The following is a 20548-nucleotide window of genomic DNA, read 5'->3' as shown; positions in this document are numbered from 1 at the left end:
GCCCTTGTTGAATGACTGAATGTGTAAATGGGAAAGAAGCTGTGCAGTGCCTTATAAATGAATTTGGGAAGAGTCAAATTTTCATCTGTGTGTTCCAGCGCAGAAAGCTGGTTTTAAATACCAGCCAGTGCTACCACTCTTTCAGCCGAATTCATTTGCACACTTAAGTTTCATTTGCATACTTTGAGAAATAAAGATCCCAAGAGCATTTACCGGGTGAGATTTTTCTGAGAGGAAACTAGGAAATGCAAGCAGTTGTACAGTGGCAATCACGTAGTAAAATGTGCAGAAACGTTGGCTCTGAGTTTTCTCGCAGTTTTTATTACCTGTCTTTCCATGTGTGCCTACATGTGGGCTGCAGAGGGGACCAAAGATCTTTCTCATGGGTTTGGCAGAAATCTTAGTTCCTTTTTCTTTTTCTCTGTCTCTTCCTCTCTAACCAGGAAAAAGAAACCTAATGGTCTGCGTGCTGGCAGCTGATTGGTTGCTGCTGAGTTTCATTTTCCTTTCTTTCAAACACAGACGCCCCAGATCTCAGCAGAACCGTCTGTCTCCAAACTGTGGCTGCTGGGTCTATCAAACTGCATGTAAGCTCCATCCAACTCTTAGAAACAGGTAAGTGATTTTTTGCCATCCAATGCTTCCTTAGCTGTGTGTAAAGGAAATTGCCTGTTTTCCTTTCTTTGAAAAAGAATTTTGGAGTAAAATTGCTGCCAATGATCATACTCTTCTCTTTCATTTGTTGTGTTTTTTAATGAAAATTTTAAATGCAGGGAATGCTAGAGAGTAAATGAACTCTGGTGTAATCTTACACAATCCTATCAGATTTTTAAGATGACTTGCTTTATCTAATTAGAGTAGGTTTTTCCCCTGAAAAAACAAAACAAAACAAAACAAAACAAAACAAAAGCATAACAGATAATGTTGAAGTTATCTGGGAATCTCTCCTATACTCTTTTCTCTTCCCTTCTTTGCCAGAGGGAAATATCCAGACTTTGGAATAATTACTGTTGTGCTTGTTTATATGCCTTTGCCATATATATCTATGTATCCAAACATCTCTGGTATTGCTTTGTGTTAACAGTTTATATAAATGATATCACACTAAGTGTATCATTCTCAACTTGCTTAATCTTTTGAGCTTCATCAATGTTGATACAAATAGGCCTAGTTCAGTCACTTCAGTGCTCGTTAGTATTTCGTTGTGTGAATATGCCAAAATTTGTACATCCAGTCTTCTAATTCATGCTAAACAAAGCTGCCGTGTTCCTCAAAATGACGTATGTCCATCAAAACACTGTGACTATGACCGAATCTCCATAGCCGGGTCAATTTGGTATTGCTTTACTCTTGTTTGATGTAAAATGCTATCTCATTATTGTTTAATTCACAGCTCTCTGTTTCTAGAACAGTTGAACATTTTTTCCATATGTTTATAGTTCATTCGAATTACCTCATCTGTAAATGTCTTCATATACTTTGACTACTTTTCCATTAGAGACAGTTTTTCCATTAGATGTGAGGTACACACACACATACACACACACACACACACACACACACAAAAACACACACTGGAATATTACTCAGCCATAAAAAAGGAGGAGATAAGCCATTTGCAGTAGCATGGATAGGTCTAGAGGGTATTATGGAACATGAAATAAGTCAGAAAAGTGCCATCTGATTTCTCTTATGTGTGGAATCTAGAAAAACAAAGCAAATAAATAAAGAGCATGGGTTTATTTCTGTGTTTTGCTTTTTCTCTTGGTTTTCTTTCATGTTGTTTCATTTCCTCCCTTGTGTTTCTGATGAATGTGACTCACTAAATATAAAAAGCATTGTGGGGATAATTTGAAGCTAGAAGAATATTCTCTTCATCCAGCCAAGATTTGTTTTTCCCACTGCCTTACAACTAGAGGCACAGGCAAGCTTCATGTATGTGAATCTACTCATAGGCTGAAATTACTAGGAGATGGAATTAAATTTCTCCAGTTTTAGTACAGCCTTTATTTTCCTCTGTAGCTCTTCAGAATGCTTGCCCATAGCTTGGGAGGAAGGTTGCCAAGGCACCCTCTTTCTTGTACTATATTCCCCTCTCTCTGTGAGTCTAACAAAAAGTTTTGCCTCACTTCTCAGCATCTCAGGCACCTCTTCTAAAGTTAACAGATGCTCCTCAGGGAAATATGCTCCCAAATGCCTAACTTCCCTCACTGTCTTCACTCCTTTTCCAAATCTTAGTCAATGGCATAGTCTTCACTTCTTTGTTATCTCTTCAATGCCTTCAAATATATATATATTCACAGTTTATCCTGTGTTCTAATTTTTCTCAATCTCCTAATTCATGTGTTGGCAAACCATGGCCTGTGTGCCACCCACCTGTTTTTGTAAAAAAAAAAAAAAAAAAAAAAAGCTGTATTGGAATATAATCATGCCCATTTGTTTATATTTCATCTATGTTTTTGCATTACACTGGCAATGTTCAGTTAACTATGGCAGAGTATATGTCCCACAAAGGCTAAAAAGTTTGCTGTCATTAAGAAATGTTTGTGGACTCATGTTCTAATTTATTTATTTTACTTTATTCTTTATATAGTTTTCCACTTGACTACTGACTTAAAAAAATTCAATGAGGGGAAGGAGGCTGATGGGCATGAAGGAGGGCACTCGTTGGGATGAACACTGGGTGTGATATGGAAACCAACTTGACAATAAACTAAAAAAAAATTCAATGATATTTTAATGATACTTTTTATTTCTAAATTATCTGAGTTTTTCTCATATCCACCTACGAATGTTCTATCTCTATGTTTTTTTTTTTCCTTGTAATACAACCAACGTGTTTTAATTGGGTCAGAGAAAAAAAATAACATGCTGGAACTAAAAGAAGCAGAAATCTGTGCTTTAAACCACGATGATATACTAACTAGCTTTTCAACCTATTATTGTTTTTCTATCAGGTACAGAACCATGGCAGTAACAACCAGATTGTCATGGAATGAGGAGAGAAGCCTACAAAAGCTGCTTGGAAACGTTTCCTTGAGACTTCTTTCTAAGTCTAGTGTCCACGAACATTTGTTTAATAATTGCCAGCTTCAGGGATCTACTATAACAGTAGTTTACTTTTCTAATATTATTATTGGGGTCTTTATACCTGGGCATTATCCTATAGCCACAGAGTTGAGCGAGCCAATATCCTCCTTCTGTTTTTCATTTCAAAGACATAAAGCTACAGAAATGACAACTGTAGTTCTAGAGGCAGAAGTGAAAATTATTTCTGGGGAACTGATATTTTGTTCCTTTGATCAAAAGATGCTCAGTATAGATCCAAGCAAAGCCAAACTTTCTATGCATCGTTCACTAAGCTCCAAATTAAAAATGTTCTACTCTGGCAACACATTTTGTGAATGTGAAGTTTTTCGAGTCGAAGGTAGGTTAAATGAGATAATCCTACACTGTGTTTCTAGTCTCTCTTTGTATTTGTTGGTCATCATTGAGCTACAAGAACAAGGAAAAATGAGAGGAACAGTCCTATTTCATGCCATCAAATTTCTCTTTCATAAACTTCAAAATATAACCTGGGAAGCATAAATTTTATGAGGTATCACCCAGAAGGTATAGGCAGCTTTGAGGAAAGGAGGTTGAGAAGTGTAAGTGGAGAGATAGAGAGATGAAGATGGAGAGCAAGCGAGAGCCGGGGTTTATTCTGACACATGGTCCCTTTTGGGTCAACTCTAGGACCTCCAGGTATACGTACCTGAGAGTTTCCAGAGTGAGTTAATTATCCTCCATGGAAGGCAGGGAATAATTTTCTCTTCTCTGCTCATTAGGTTGCCAACCCTAAGTCCTAACTGGACAGCTCAGCCCTGGTTTATATAAGCAGACTCGCTGCCCCATTTAAAAGGTTGACTTGAGCATATTTAGCCAGACAGGTTAAAAAACTTATTATGCTATGTTTGTTTCCTACAGGAATTAAGGATGACACCACCTATGTGAGCAAGGTGACAAGAGCTGCGAAGTAAGTTAGGTTCTCGGACTATCTTTTACTCACTTTATTTAGAACATTTCTATAAATGACACTGGAAATGAAAGAGTAAAATAAAAATATAAGTTGGGTGATAAAAATAAATTACAATATTATTTAAATAATATCTTTGACGCAATTTACAACAACAGCAAAAATAGAATCACTACCAACCGTGAACCTTTAAAAATCTACCTGACAACAATTTGACTTTATTTTTCACTTTGAACTAGCTAGATTTAAAGTTTTCCAGACAGAAAGGTCTAGATGGCTATTTCAGATATTTCCTTTGAAGCTTTTACTTAAGAACACAGTTTTGGGAGAACTTCAGTAAGTTTTAAAAACAACCCCCCTTTCCCCAATTTATAGATAAATATCTGTGTTGCATATATTTTATTTCTCCTTAATATAATATTATTACTGAAATAACACACATCTTCAGTGTTGTTGATATTTCTCAGACTTGTGTCATCAAGGCTAATAGTTTAGCAGTGATTTGGTTGCTGATGAATGTTTAGCTTTATTAAGATATAGATATATGCATTTTCTTCAAGCACAACATGCATAACCGTAGACCTTTTCGCGTCAGATGATACACGTTAATTCCCAGATAATATGTATGTAATTAAAACATACTTGTAAAGGGACGGAAAAAAGGTCCAGGAGAATCACAGTGATTTTATGGGGGTTTGGCTGTTTCAAGTTCTGCATGTTATTTCACAGGCACATGAATCAACTTCTGGAGGAACTCAGAGCCTTCAAGCCCAATGTAGACTTGATTTCAGAAATTCGTATTCTCTTGCTGGGGCCAGTTGGATCTGGAAAGTCCAGTTTTATTAATTCAGTGAGGTCTGCTTTCCAAGGCCGTCTGACTCGCCAAGCCATAGTGGGGTCTGATGACACCAGCATTACTGAACAGGTAAGTTACTTAAGTATTGCCTGAGGATTTTGTTTTATCAATTACAATTATTAGATTTGTTTATTTCTTTGCCATTTTCTCTAGGAATGTTAACCTCCTTCTTACCTACAAGCAATTAAATGCTAAATCAAATGTAAAACAGAAGTACGAGCTGAATCAGAATGGTCTCCATTGAGTTGTTTTTTACTGAGAGGCTTTCCATGTTTACACACACATTCTTCATATAACTGAGAAGAATGCTTAAGTTTGTAGAATATAGCAGTAAAATTTTAAAAGTTTTGTGTAAGTCCATTATTTTAGAAATGTGTTTTTGCTTATGTCCCACATGGTTTTACCTGGATTGAAATTCTTTTCTCTTTTTTTGTAATAAAATAATGAAAATTATGTATTACAACACTTTTCCATTTTACAAAACCATTATATAAGGAATGATCATGAGGGGCACCTGGGTGGCTCAGCCGGTTAAGTGTCTGACTTCGGCTCAGGTCATGATCTCACGGTTCGTGGGTTTGAGCCCCATGTCGGGCTCTGTGCTGACAGCTAGCTCAGAGCCTGGAGCCTGCTTCAGATTCTGTATCTCCCTCTCTCTCTGACCCTCCCCTGCTCACACTGTCTCTCTCTCAGAAATAAATTAAAAACATTAAAAAAAAAAAGAATGTAATTGATGAGTAAGTAACAACTATGGATTTTATTTAAGCTCAGCTTTTGAGAACACATTATTTTAGTATTTTGTGTGATGCAATGGGAAGTATGGATAAAGGGTTTCTAAGGCATCCCAAAATGTGGCGGCTATTGAGCAAAGACAGTGGTGCATTGGAGTTGTGAGCTGAACTCTTCTCATGTAACATCATTTTTAATTAAGAAGACATTTGGCAGACTTGCTTATTTATACTTAGCTATTCAGTAGAAATTCATGGAAAATGCACTAAGTGGGCATAACATGGCAAGAAAAACAACCAATCAACATTTGTTGCCAATGATAACATTTGAGTTTTAAAGAAAAAAATAGAACTTTGGGAAGCTTGTATCCACCACTTTGAGCTTCATAACTTCCCAAGACTTAAAGACTTATCTGATAAGATTAGCGGCACTAGTAACAAACATGATGTTTTAATATCGTCGGCTGAAATGTGCCTAGGCTGAAAGACCTGGGGAAGGAAGGGAACCAATATTTTCAAATGACCAAATGCATCTAGTTGCTAAGTCATGCATGGATACAAAATATATTCAAAGTGTAAGATAGATCACTGAATTTAATGTAACTGAGTGTGAAAATATCACAGATTCCACACTGTAGCTAACCTTTGAGAAATTATCACTTGTTGAGCTTTGATGCATTATTAATGAGGAATATCCACAATTTTCTGAAAGCTGTTAAATGCTCTCTCCTTTTTCTTTACATATATACACGGGAGACTAGATTTTCTTCATATACTTCAATCAAAATGATATAGCACAACAGACTGAATTCCGAGGCAGATATGAGAATCCTGCTATCTTCTATAATTCAGATACCAAAGAGCATTGTAAAAACTAAATCGATCCTGCTGGTTTTAATATTTTTTGGAAAGTAATTTTTTGGGTAAAATTTTATTTGGGTTAACATGCAATAAATTCACAATTGCATTTTAAAATGATTTAAGAAATATTTAAAATTATTTCCATTTCAGTTTCTAGTATGTTAAATATCAGCAGATATAATCTACATAAGTAAAAATATCTTCGAGATTCTCAATAATTTTTAAGAGTATCAGGTGATCCTGAGACCAAAATGTTTGAGGACAACAGTTTTAAAATATTAATCACCCTATGCTCATCCTATTGTCATGTCTTGAATACTAGTTGAAGAATGAATTTTTACATTTAATATACTTTGTTTTATAGTACAGAACATATTCTGTTAAAGATGGGAACGATGGCAAATCTCTGGCATTTAGGTTGTGTGACTCCATGGGGCTACATGAGAAAGAGGGAGTAGGATTGTGTATGGATGACATACCCCACATCTTAAAAGGCTGTGTGCCAGACAGATACGAGGTAAGAATTCTCGAATCTTGAAAACCTTTTAAATCATTTCCATCAATGCTCTTTGTTAAATGTTTTTTACCCCATAAGACAATTTCAACTGTTGTAAGGTGTTTTCAACATCAACCAACACTTCTCTTTTTTAAATGAATAAATATTCATAGAAGTAAAGTAGAGGAACTTATTTTCTCTGACATTAAGAAATATAGGCTGGGGTGCGTGGCTGGGTCAGTTGGTAGAACTTAAGACTCTTGAACTCAGGGTCATGAGTGTGAGCCCCACACTGGGTGTGGAGGTTACTCAAAAAAAAAAAAAAAAAAAAAGGTAATCTAAAAAAAAAGAAAAAAAAGAAATACAGCCAACAGCAGTATTTTACTCATACAGATCCCAAAAAAGTTCAGGAGATGATTGTTCTTATATCACTCTTTACAATAATGTAAAATAAGTAGAAAAGTAGTAATTAACCTCATGCACTTTTTTGGTCACTTAGACAAAATATTGTAACAATTAACCAATTTTTGTCTAAGTGTGATATTGTTATACAATAAGTATTTATGTTTCACTACTAAAATGCTACCTAAATGCCTGTATCCAAAAATTGGCTTTGCCAACAAGTAGATGTGTACTCATAAAGAAGTTACATATTTATCTCTGAAAGTCTTACTTTTTTTATGTTGATATGTAGGTATTAATAATGCCCATTTTGTAGAGTGCCTGAGAAGGTAAATGAGTTGATGTACCTTAAATTCTCGAAAAGTCAACCAATATTATTACCTTTCTTTTAGGCATTGGGCATTGGGGCATACAATCAGCCTCAATTTCTAAACAGTGACTTTGTTGCCTCTCAGTTGTGCTTGATTGGAAACCTTAACTATGTACTCATATATTTTAAAAAATCATTATTAAAAACCTAATTTGTGCCAGATACTATGCTAGTTGAAACACATAGTTGACTAAGAACATAATCCTTATCCTCACAATTTAAGGAGACATGAGAAATATGGAGGTGGAACAGAGCAGATAGGAGACCCCCTGAGCCTACTAACACCTTCATTTTTCACAACAGAGAGGCAGTCAGTTCAGTTCAGCATTGAAACATATAGTTAAAAAATAATGAACCTAGCCCTGTATTGTATTTTTAAATCCATTTTCTTAATCCTAGAAAAATTATTGTTTTGTGGTATGAAGATGTTAACTTGGAACTTGGGTTTTTTCCTCTTTCACTTTAGTTTCTTTTTCTTCTGTAAAATTAAAGAAATTGTAGTATTTAATTTTTTATGTTTTAATTTATTTTTTTAGTAATCTCTACACCCCATGTGGGGCTCAAACTCACGCTCCTGAGATCGAGTTGCATGCTTTTCTGACTGGGCCAACCAAGTGCTCCTATAGCATTTTATTTTATTTTATTTTATTTTATTTTATTTTATTTTAATCTATTTTAAATGTTTGTTTATTTTTGAGAGAGAGTGTGTGAGTAGCAGAGGGGCAGAGAGAAGGAGACAGATGATCTGAAGTAGGTTCAGTGCTGATAGCAGAAAGCCTGATATGGGAGTTCGAACTGACTAACTCACAAGATCATGACCTGAGCTGAAGTCTGAGGCTTAATGGACTGAGCCACCCAGGTGTTCCCTATAGCATTTTATTTTAAATGGCAGTTTTTCCTCTCCTTTTTTCTCCTCTGTCCATTAGTCCATTTAAGTATGCGAAATGTTTAAAGTCTTAAATAGTGTGTAACCAATGTCAATATTCTTTTTTTTTTCAGAGACTGGGATTTGAAATTAGCATTTTTTTGAGAGAGAGCATGTGTGCATGGGTGCATGTGCACACAAGAGTGGGGGAGGAGCAGAGAGAGGAAAGAGAGAGAATCCCTAGTAGGCTCTATGCTGTCAGTGTGGAGCCGACTGTGGGGCTTGATCTAAAGAACCATGAGATTATGACCCGAGCTGAAATCAAGAGTGGAACTCTCGACCGAGTCACCCGGGAGCCTCTGAAGTTAACTTTTTAAACAAACGTTGTTTGTATTTTTCTGAAATAGTTCCACTATGGATAACGTAAAGTATAATTATAATTTTTGCCAAAGCAATTTTCTGTAAGAAACATAATAACATTACAGTCATAGTAGAGAGAACATATGGAAGCGGGATACTAATTAGCCTGGGGAAAGAGTGGCAAGTGGGAGGAAAGTTTTGGGTTGGAGGTTAGTGGTAGTTGCATTTCAGGCATGAATGTGTTTTAACAAATTCAGCAAAGACTCTCTAAATGTTACCTTATGTTTCCATTACAGTTTAGCCCTCATAAACCAATTACACCCTATGATCCTGCCTTCATCACCTCTCCATCATTGAAGGACAGGATTCACTGTGTGGCTTATGTCTTAGATATCAAGTCTATCAGCAATCTCTCCTCTAAGATGGTGGCAAAGTTCAAACAAATTCAAAAAGAGGTCTTAAAGTGTGGTGAGTTTCATTGTCCTTATTAAAAAAACCTTTATTTTGAGGGGCACTTGGGTGGCTCAGTTGGTTAAGTGTTCGACTTCGGCTCAGGTCATGATCTCGCAGATCATGTGCTCAAGCCCCAAGTTGGGCTCTGTGCTGACAGCTCGGAGCCTGGAGCTTGCTTAAAATTCTATGTGTGTGTCTCTCTCTGCCCCTCCCCCACTCATGCTCTGTCTCTGTCTCTCAAAAATAAATAAGAACATTACAAAATTTTTAAAAATTTTATTTTGAAATAATTATGGATTCACAGGAAATTGCAAAGAAAGTACAGAAAGGTCCTATGGACCCTTTACTAAATTTCCTGACTCCTAGGCTGGTTACTAGCACTAGTAGACAGAGATCATTTACATATTTTATGTCACATGTGATTTTCCAGTGGCTCGATAGGCAAGTCACCTCACATTATCTGACCTGACCAGAAAGATCAAAACCAGAAAATTGCCACTCTTATGTGTGTGTGTAGCTCTGTGTCGTTTTATCACATGTAGAGATTTAAAAGTAGTTAAGTGGATTGCCCTCATTTATGGTGTGGGTGCTTTTCAGTCTGTTGCTTTCTCACTGGATGTCAGGGCAATTGGATTTGTGTGGGAGCCCTTTAGGATTGGGATCTGTGTTCTTTATAGTTCTGTGATTCTCGTGGTCATAATCCCCACTGGTTTTCAAGACCAGACATTTTGCCTTTCTGGTGTCAGCCCCCAGCTTTGGGTGCCTGATGTGGGGCACAATCCTTTCATTCCTTGAGAAAAAGTTCATATTTTTTTGGATGCCCCCTGATTGTGGGGTGACTGCCTATGGAGTGGGATCCTGGGCAGTGTCTCTGCCTTTCATACCCTTCTGGATGCAATGGTTTTGTTTTTTTGTTGTAGATATGCTATTCATCTAGTTCTTAGGTTCTTTTCAGAGGACAGTGATTCCATACGGAGCTGTAAATTTGTTGTGTCTGTTTGCGGAGATGAAGTCAGGGTCTTCCTATGCTGCCGTCCTCAGCTTGTCCTCCATGAGAATTTTAGAATTAACTTGTCTATTTATACAAAAAGTCTTTATTGGGTACTGATAGCAATTACATTAACCCATATATAAATTTTGGGAGGATTGACATCTTTATCTGTTGAGTCTTCCAACCCATGAACATAATATGTTTCTTCATTTATTGAGATCTTTGATTTCTTTCACCAGTTCTCCACAGTTTTTAACATTCAAGTCCTGTACATGTTTTATTAACTCTATACCTAACTATTTAATTTTTTAAAAAAGTGGTATCATGTTTGAATTTTGGTTTCCAGATGCTTATTCCTGTATATCAATGTATAATAGAATTTTCTATGTCAGTCTTGTTTCTTGTGACCTTGCTGAACACACCTGTTAGTACTAGGAAAGTTATATTTATCCCTTGGGATTTTCATACCATCTTAAACAGGAATAATTTTCTCTTTCTTTTTAATCTGTATGCCTTTTATTTCCTTTTCTTGTCATATTTTTCTGGCTAGCAGTTACAGTACTGTGTTGAATAAAAGTTGTGAGAACATGTACCCTTGTGGTGTTTTTGATCTTAGAGGGAAAGTATTCAGTGTTTCACCATTATGATGTTAGCTATAAGTTTGTTTGGTTTTTTTACAGATGTTCTTTGTCAATTTGAGGAGGTTCTTTATTCCTAATTCTCTGAGTTTTTTTTTCTTTTTCTTATCCGGAATGGATGTTGAATTTTATCAAATAATTTTTATCCACAGATGGATAGAGTCATGAAAATTTTTTCCTGTTTATCTTCTTAGTATGATGGATTACACTGATTTTTGAATCTTGAGCCAGGCTTGTTTCCTTAGAATAAATCCCATGTAATCATGATACATAATTATTTTCATATATTGCTGAATCCTATAATAATATTTTATTAAAAATTTTTGTATCTATATTTATGAAGGATATTGATTTGTGGGTTTTTTTTTTTTCCAGCTGCTTTCAGGTTTTGGTGTCAGGGTAACACTGGCTTCATAAAATGAGTTGGGAAGTGTTCCTCTTCCACTTTCTTGAAGGAATTGTGAAGAATTGGTGTTAATTTCTCTTTAAATGTTTGGTAGAGTCTTCCATTAAAATCATCTGAGTCTGGAGATTTCTTTTTCAGGGGTTTTTAAAACAAAAAATTTAATTTTAAAATAGTTACCAAGCTATTAAAATAATCTATTTCATATTAGGTGAGTTGTGATAGATAGTAGATTTTAGTTCATTTTATTCCATCTAAGTTGTCAATTTTAAGTGTATAGAATTGTTCATAGCATTTCCTTATTATTCATTTTACACGTGTGAGGTCTGTAGGGATATCCCTGTGTCCTTCCTGATATTGGTGATTTATGTCTTGTCTTTTGTTTTTCTTTGTCACTATTTCTAAAGGTTTGTCAATTTTATTTTCCTTTTCAAGGAACCATGTTTTTGTTTCATTTATATTTTAAATTGTTTTTCTGTTTTCAATTTGTTCTTTGATATCTGCTCTTTAGGGATTCTTTCATCTTCTTGATTTGGATATAATTAGCTTTCTTTTTTCTAGTTTTTTGAAGGGAAGGACTTCTCCCTTTCCCTTCCCTTCCCTTCCCTTCCCTTCCCTTCCCTTCCCTTCTTTTTCTGCTTTGTTCCTTTCTTGTCACCAGATCCAATTGGGATTCCTTAGTTGTGAGCTTCTCTGGCAGCCAATATAGGCTCTATGAAGTAAAAAAGGAAACCTAGAGAACTCAACCATCCTTTTGTTCCCTGGATCCTGAGGTCCTTAGTGAGTTTCTGTTATTCCACTATTTTCTCTACCTTTCAATGTTTTTGTTTGATTTATAGGTAATGTCTAGTGTTTCTAGTCGTATTTAGAAGGAAGAATAGGGAAAAGTGTATTGGCTCCATTTGGTCCAGAACTGGGAGACCTTTCACTGAATTTCAGGGGGAAAAAAAAAAGAATAAGAAAAAGACAAAAATAAAACCAGAAATGAGATATTACTACTGGTACCACAGTAATACAAATTATCATAAGGGACTACGGTGAACAATTATACACAAAAAAAATAGAAGAAATGGATATATTCCTAGAAATATACAACCTACCAAGACTGAATCACAAAGAAATAAAAAATCTGGACAGACCAAACATGAGTAAGGATATTGAATCAGTAATCAAAAAACTCCCAACAAACAAAAGTCTAGAAACAGATGGCATCACCGGTGGATTCCACTGAACATTCAAAGAAGAATTAATAGCAATCCTTCTCAAACTATTCCAAAAAGTACAAGAGGATATTAGTCCAGAAAGTAGAAGAAGAATATTATTCAGCCATAAAAAAGAACGAAGTCTTGCCATTTGCAACAGCTTCGGTGGACTTCAAGGGCATTATGCTAAGTGTAATAAGTCTGACAGAGAAAGACACTATATGATCTCTCCTATATGTGGAATGGTTAAAAGAAAAAAAAAAAAACCCAACATGCTCATGGATACAGAGAACAGATTAATGGTTGTGAGAGGTGGGGATTTGGGTATGGGAGAAATAGGTGATGGATGCAGGTGGTCAAAACCTAAAAAAACAATTTAAAAAAGAGAATTGTTTGGGCATTTATACTCTAGAGCCCCTTGTTTAGTATAGCAATAGAAAGACTACTTAATATAATTTTTTGAAAAAAGCTGTGCAGTTTTATGTATAGAGGATTGTTTTAGTGACAAAGTAAATCTAGGTTTTTTTTAATAGTCATAATTTTCATCTTAAGAAAGTTGTTAAGTGCACTGAACTTTAGCCTCCTGTAGAATGGAAATAAGTTCTGAATCTAGACATTAGATGTATTCAATGTAAATATATGAGCATATACTGATCGACTTGAGTTTACAATGGGTTTATGTCCCAATAAACTCACTGTAACTTGAAAACGCACTTAATAGACCGAACCTACCAAACATCGTCGCTTAGCCTAGCCTGCCTTACACATGCTGGGAACACTTACATTGGCCTGCAGCTGGGAAAAAGCATTTAATACAAAGCCTATTTTATAATAAAGTGTTGAATATCTCATATAACTTATTGAAGGCTGTTGTAAAAATGAGAAACAGAATGGTTCATGGGTACAGAGTGAATGTAAGTATGTAAGTTGTTTACCCCGTGATCACGTGGCTGACTGACTGCAGCTCACTGCCACCACTCAGCACCCCAAGAGATATTATGCTGCATATTGCTAGCCTCAGAAAAGATCAAAATTCAAAATTTGAAGTGTGGTTTCTACCAAAATTATAACGCTTTTGCACCGTCATAAAGTAAAAAATTCTTAAGTCTAAACCGTTAGTCTAGTCCCATCAGGGACTGTCTATGTAAGTATTTAACAGCTCTAAAATTATGGTGGGTTATAGATAAGAGTGAGTTACAGAAGTGCTAAGGTTTGAAAGTATTTTTTCAAGGACAGGCTGGGTGACAATGCTTTATGCATCTAACTGGGCTGACTTAGAGCCTCGAAGAAGACATTGCATTAATTTTGAAAGAGGAGAATTGCATTTTACCAGAAGTTGAAAAGAAATTAATATGTGTCAATTGAGAACTGCTATCAACACAAGCCAGGTTTTGATTGGCTAACTTTGCTACTTATTGCTCTGGGACTTGAATGAGGGAAGATGGCAAAAGCAATCATTTAGTAATAGAAATCACAAACATATGATTCCCATAAGGGGAAATACTCAAAGCTCTTGTAAAGAAATCTCAGGGACATCCATGAATGGCATTTGGAAATTTTAGTTTTATAATATTTTTTTTCCTGGGGAAGCAGGTTTACCTAAAGAGGCCTTTGATTCAGTTGGCAGCCAATTGGGAGAGGGCAAGAAGTCCTTAGTAGAACTGTGAAATCAGTGTGCTTTGTTTTTACAAATTCTCTCACACAACCTTCTTCACTTTCTGGGTCTTTTTTACTCTTCAATATCCAGCAACCACCAACCCCCCCGCCCCCCCCCCCGCCCCACTGCCCCCGCCAAACCTGATCACTTTAAAACACACTATTTGGAATAGATGATTGCAACGTAGTGTGAATTCAGTTGCATTTAGAAATTATATCTCATGTTGGAAGAAAAGATCTTATCTCCTATTAGAAGAACTTCTGGTTCCATACTGACATTTACTGGGGTTATTTCATTCTCTAGATCTTCACCCCACAGAGAGCTGCTTTCACACATACTGAATGGCCTTGTTGACCCATAGCTGTTTATGATACAATATAACTGATTTATCTCTTTGATATAGGTATAGCATGTGTGGTGTTGCTTACTAAAATGGGTAATTGCAGTAAAACTCTTCAAGAAAACTTTTCAAACATGGATAAATCTATGACTTCCCAAAGCCAGGTAAAGAATATATTTCTAACCAGACATTATTGTAATAGTGTTATATTGTATGTGTGTGTGTGTGTGGGGGGCTGTTCACAGTACAAATGCACAGGTAAATGAAGAACTGGATCAATTGCCTGGTTAATTCAAGTCTAGTCCTACTTTATAACAATAATTATCTGTGTTATAATTATATTCAGAAGAGAATTTATCAAGCTATTGATTTTTCAGTTTCTTCCTTGAATCATATTTGAATTTAGTCCATTTTCAGATATGAGTTATGCTTATTAATTTTTCCACAGATAATACAAGTCAGCAAACTGCTAGATATTCCTACTTATAATATCTTTATGGTTGAAAATTACACATCAGAGTTGGAGCTGGACCCTTTTAAGGACACTCTGATCCTCTTTGTGCTGAGGCAGATGTTACGCCTAGTGAATGACATGTTAGAGGATATGCCTCTTGAGGAAACAGGTAATCTGGCCCCCTTTCCACTCCTGTCATAAAGCATGGGTACTTTTTGAAAATCCCTGAGTTCTATCTTACAGGATGGCTGGTGCCCACCTGCTTGCTCTAGACCTGACAACCATGTTAGGATATGTGCTTTGTTTCTATTCCTTTTTCTTTTGTGTTCAGGTAAAATTGTAGGGAGGTTCAGCTCTGCATGTGACATCAGTTGCCTTGATTCTGACACTTGGTCCAAACCTGGCTTGGCATGCCCCGATTAGAGTCCACCTCTGCTGACAGCCTCCTTATGACTTCTGCTTTCATTTATGTTTCGCCTTCAGTCCCTGACAGTATCTAACTGATAGTTTCTTCTAGGATCAGTTGTACCTCAAGCTGAAAGGCCAGCCCTGAGCACAGGTGGGCCAAGATATGCCCTACTGTAGACCACCCTCGGTATTCCTGCACCACTTATGGTTTCAATGGCTGTGACACCTTTCTAAGCCTCCCCAGCAAAATTGACTATCTCCTTATGTATTTGTCTTTAGCTCTTTATTTAAAACTCTATGTGAGTACTAATACATTGAATAATAATTTAAGCATGATTACATGGATATCCAATTCCCTGAATAGATTGTGGTTCTTCAAGAAGTAGGCTTTGGATTTTACGCACATTTGTATTCACAGAGCTTAGCACGTTGCCTGACGGAGCAGGCGTGCTTGCCAAGATGCATCCCTCCCAGCTTCCCCAGAGTGATAACACGTACTTTACATTTTTCTCCTTACAGAGGGGAAGACTGGAAAAGAATGAAATTCCGGAGACAAGAAATGGACATAAAGGAGGGAGAATGTTTCACTTATCTCTGGATGAAGATATGAATTGAAGCGAATTAAAAAAGCAAATATTTCTTAAGGACTTACATGTTATTTCTGTGAAAAAAATAAAATTTCTTCCTTTAGTGCACTCATGCCCCATTTTCATTAATTGAATTCCAAACCGTCCTAGCCATGTTTCCCAAGTAGAGTGATCAAATGAGGTTACTTACTAGTGCAAGGCAATAAGAAGGTTGTCTTATACAGGAACTCCCAAATGATTCTAAATTCCTCTGAGTAAGTAACTGTAGAAGTTAGGACTAGTAATAAACCAAAAAAGAATTTCAGAAGATAGATTTTTCTCCCATAAAACTCTAACTCTCTTCTCCAAATTTCTTAGTACTTTTCACATGAATATGCTTTGGTTCAATAGTTACCTCCATTAAAGTAGTCGAATATACTTTTATTCAGAATTATTGTGTTTGGAAAGTCCTGGATATTATGAGGCCAAGAATTCTTTAGGGATAGTTATAGAAAAACAACAATTTCTTAAAGCAAAGCTACAGGTAAAGTGGTGCTCAAATGAATGTTCAGGAGCTGTGATTCAGTGCAAGAGATGGATGGGGTCGTTAAAAGAGATGGAGGAATAGAAAGGTCACAGATACTGAGGAGTAGAGCCAGAAGTAGATGCTGGGAAACAAAAGTAGAGTTCCAGCCGGGATAGTTATGAAAGGGGAGCAAGGGGCCCAACAAGTAATATGTGTTTGACTCTATGTAATCCATGATAAAAACGAGCCACAGCCATTATTGGGTAGAAGATTGAAGGTGATTGAAGACCCACCATTGTCCTTACTGACTATAGGGCTGTAACTCATCCATCTTCAGGTGGAGTCAGCAAAAATCCGGTCAGAGGAAGGTTTTGCTACATGCAAAATTATATTCAAGATGGAACTTCTTTACTCTGTTTGAAGGGGGTAGTGTGGGACACCTCATGATGGAGATGGAGACCCTCAGAGGAAGAGGAGTAATGGAGAGATCAAGAGAGATAAACACTCAGAGACTTAACAGCACAGTATTTTATACTTGAAAGTTGCTAGGAGAGTAGATCTTCAATGTTCACCACATTGAACAAAAAAGGTAACTATCTGAGGTAATGGATGTTATAACTAACCTTATTGTAGTAACCAGTGATAATATATACATCTATTAAATCATCACGTTGAACACCTTAAACTTATGTAATGTTATAAAAATTAATTATATCTCTTTTTCATGGGGATTTTAATTTATTTATTTGGTATTGAAGTCCACTGATTCTTGAGTAACACATGAAGTCTAAAACAATCAACTTTCTTGAGTCTTATTTCTTTATTTTTTTAATTTTAATTTTAGTTAACTTTTTTGTAGTTTCAAGCTTTTATTTAATTCCAGTTAACATATAGTGTACTATTAATTTCAGGAGTAGAATTTAGTGATGCATCACTTCCATACATCACTCAGTGCTCATCACAAGTACTCTCCTTAATCCCCATCACTCACTTAACCCATTCCCCCACCCACCTCCTCTCCAGCAACCCTGTTTGTTATCTATACATAAGAGTATGTTTATACAATTATATCTCAGTAAAGCTGGAAAAAAAAAGTAAAAGTGGCTGTTTCTGACAGAGGTTTGTAGCACTGTACAAATTTACCCATTATCCACCTTAAAAAACACCAAGCATCATTATGGTAGGTGATGTGTAAGCCTGTGTCTCTTTTAGAAAGCTAATTTTAAAGATTATCATGTTGCTTCTTCATAAAAAATGCAGGTCCAGGGACACCTAGTGGCTCAGTCGGCTAAGCGTCTGACTTCAGTTCAGGTCATGATCTCCCGATTCATGCGTTCAAGCCCTGAATCAGGCTCTGTGCTGACAGCTCAAAGCCTGGAATCTGCTTCAGATTCTGTGCGTCCCTCTCTCTCTGCCCTTTCCCTGCTCATGCTCTGTCTCTCTTTATTTCAAAAATAAAGAAACATTAAAAAATTTTTTTAAAGTCAATGCATATCTAATATAGTGAAGTGGAGAGACTCAAGCCCCACATGCTTCAGAGACCAGCTGATAGGCAATCATCTTGAAGTGACAAAACTCAATTTAATGCTAAAGTTGCTTTGACAACAAGGCTGGTTGAAGTCTTCTTGGTGTTTCTAAAAGCTGTGGGAATTTAGAAGTTCCCAAATCCCATCCCAAAGGTGATGAATCTCTGGGCCAATTTATGGAGGGCAGTAGATTTAAGTAGATCTGATTTTTGCCACCAATTTAAAGAAGATGGAAACTTGCATACTAATTGCCAATCTTTGCAAAATCTTTTTCTGAAGTTGGAGAAAACGCAGACCGCTGGGGTCAGCCAGACAATAGAATTAGTATTATGGCTAATATCTAGCTGCATTCCCCCACGTCCCCCACATCCTTTCCCAACACGGCTCACATGATGGATTTGAGCTGTTCTAGACTCCAGGACAGGAATGAGAGTGTAAGCAAAACTGCAGGTAGAGATTGTAGGAATGGGAGTGGAGATGGGGAAGAACAAATTATGTTAAACAATGTTGTAAATATCATTTTTATTTATTTATTTTGAGAGAGAGAGAATGTGTGTGCGGGCATGTGCATGTGAAAGCAGAGGAGGGGCAGAGGGAGATGGGGAGAGAGAATCCCTGAGGCTCAGCATGGAGCCTGACATGGGGCTTGAACTCAACCATGAGATCATGACCTGAGCCAAAATCAAGAGTTGGATGTTTAATCAACTGCGCCACCCAGTCATAATTTTTAATTTTTAAAGTTTTTAAAACAATAAAATTTCTTTTGCCCATTTTATGATAATCTCTATCTGATAGTAATTTAAAAAACGCAGGGGCCCCTGGGGGGCTTAGTTGATTAAGCATCTGACTTTGGCTCAGGTCATGATCTCATGATGTGTGGGTTTGAGCCCCGGGCTGACGGCTCAAGCCTGGAGCCTGCTTCAGATTCTGTATCTCCCCCTCTCTCTGCCCCTCCCCTGCTCACTCTCTGTCTCTGTATAAAATAATAATAATAATAAACATTAAAAAATTTTTAATGCAAGGAAAATATTTAAACTTGTTTTCCAACACTTGTTGTGTTGTGAAATCAATTCAAATGTGAATGGATTACTATAATTTAAATAAGCATACGAAGACAAATACATGTGTGGTATTCGAAATATACGAGACTCTGTTCTGCCTGGTAGATAATCAGTCGGTGTTTCTGTTCTCAATGTTAGTTATATAGAGAGGGAATTACCAAATCTTCATGACTGAAGAGTTTAGGAGAAAAAAAAGTAACTTATCTGCATCATAAGACTTAGAATATATCAAATGGACATTAGGTGTGGTTAGACAATCCTTTAAACTAGCAACTCTCTTTTTTTTTTTTTTTTTTTTTTGCACTTCTTTGTGTACTTTCCACTGGGAAGTAAGGAGGAGGAGAAATTTGGTGTAACGTTGGTAGAAATATGAAAGAGGAACAGAACTGGGGGACCCACAGGAGGTGTGTGGTCAACACCAACACGGATCTCTGGAAGGGACCTATCCCACCCCCTGAGCTCTTGCCGGGGGGTTGGTGTCTTCCAAAAGCTCAAGGAAGGGAGAGCTGGAAATATTCATTTCTTGAAGGTGCTTGTTTATTCAAATGACATACTTTATGACAAAGGTTACCTAAATTATTGGATTGTTTGTATGTGAGAGGGGTGTGGGGCAGGTTGGAAACTGTGTCTTGATAAATGCCAATTCTACAGGCTCTCTGAAAGGATACAAGGCAAGTACAGACTACCAGATGATCTCTGCTGCCATCTCCGCATCTTGTTGCTTTATTATTAAGGAGCTAAGCCTCTTCTATTTCCATTCCATTGATGATACAGGCAATTTGCCAAACATTACTCTAACATTCCTGGAAAACAGCTGTTTGCCCAGCAATGTGAGCCCCTCCTGCTTCAGTCTGGGTGCTTGAGGCAAAAGGAAAAAGAGAGAACCTCTTGCTGTTTTGAGCCTGCCAGGGAGCAGTGGGACCTGACCACAGAAGGTGTTCCGATGGTGGTGACATTGTCCTTAACAGTTGCTCATCTCCAAAAGCCTTGTGTCCTACCCCAGTGTTCTCTGAGACTGTTGCTCCTCTGTCACAGCTTATCAGAATTCGCCACTCTTGGCTGCAATCTGCCTTAGCACCAGCAGCACAGAGAGCGGTGGACCCTGAGGCGAATAAGCTGATGGCAGAGAAGTGGATGATTTTGAGGCATGTGTCCTGGAGTTAGATAGACTAGATAGACTAAAGAGCATCTTTTTTTTTTTTTTTTTTTTGGTATTTCAACAGACATAAAGTGTCCGAATTTTTCTTTAAAAAAATCCACTTAAAAATCTGGCAAACCGTTAGGTTTTCTTTTCTCTGACTTCGATTCTTTGACTCTCCTAATACTTTCCTGTGACTTTCCTGCAAAAATTTAACGGCTGCTCCCTGGCA

At 36.8% G+C, this 20548-nt stretch overlaps 1 protein-coding gene across 2 annotated transcripts; it reads left to right on the top strand.

The window, feature by feature from the left end:
- Window positions 1-247: 247 nt before the first annotated feature.
- IFI44L (interferon induced protein 44 like) lies at window positions 248-16208 on the top strand. 2 transcript variants are annotated; one of them, XM_039221701.1, is made up of 9 exons: window positions 248-283; window positions 523-615; window positions 3967-4015; window positions 4745-4940; window positions 6825-6977; window positions 9250-9421; window positions 14701-14801; window positions 15086-15260; window positions 16019-16207. In XM_039221701.1, the coding sequence occupies exons 4-9, from the start codon at window positions 4749-4751 to the stop codon at window positions 16039-16041; spliced, it is 816 nt and encodes a 271-aa protein (XP_039077632.1). In that variant the 5' UTR covers window positions 248-283; window positions 523-615; window positions 3967-4015; window positions 4745-4748; the 3' UTR covers window positions 16042-16207. The 2 variants fall into 2 exon arrangements, with proteins under 2 accessions (XP_039077632.1, XP_039077631.1); XM_039221700.1 differs by lacking the exon at window positions 248-283 and adding an exon at window positions 2958-3427 and having other exon boundaries at window positions 467-615; window positions 16019-16208.
- The last annotated feature ends 4340 nt before the right edge of the window (window positions 16209-20548 follow it).

This window comes from Hyaena hyaena, unplaced genomic scaffold (genome assembly GCF_003009895.1).
Source record: "Hyaena hyaena isolate Hyena2069 unplaced genomic scaffold, ASM300989v1 scaffold_1000, whole genome shotgun sequence".
Taxonomy (NCBI): Eukaryota; Metazoa; Chordata; class Mammalia; order Carnivora; family Hyaenidae; genus Hyaena; species Hyaena hyaena.
This window is presented reverse-complemented; position numbering and strand designations above follow the sequence as displayed.

What these genes read in the sequence shown, in the direction of transcription:
- IFI44L (XM_039221700.1), top strand. Translation starts at nt 2,968, where the DNA reads ATGGCAGTAACAACCAGATTGTCATGGAATGAGGAGAGAAGCCTACAA. An exon ending in AAGGTGACAAGAGCTGCGAA is followed by an intron (nt 4,016 to 4,744) that starts GTAAGTTAGGTT and finishes GTTATTTCACAG; the next exon opens with GCACATGAATCAACTTCTGG. An exon ending in CTATGACTTCCCAAAGCCAG is followed by an intron (nt 14,802 to 15,085) that starts GTAAAGAATATA and finishes ATTTTTCCACAG; the next exon opens with ATAATACAAGTCAGCAAACT.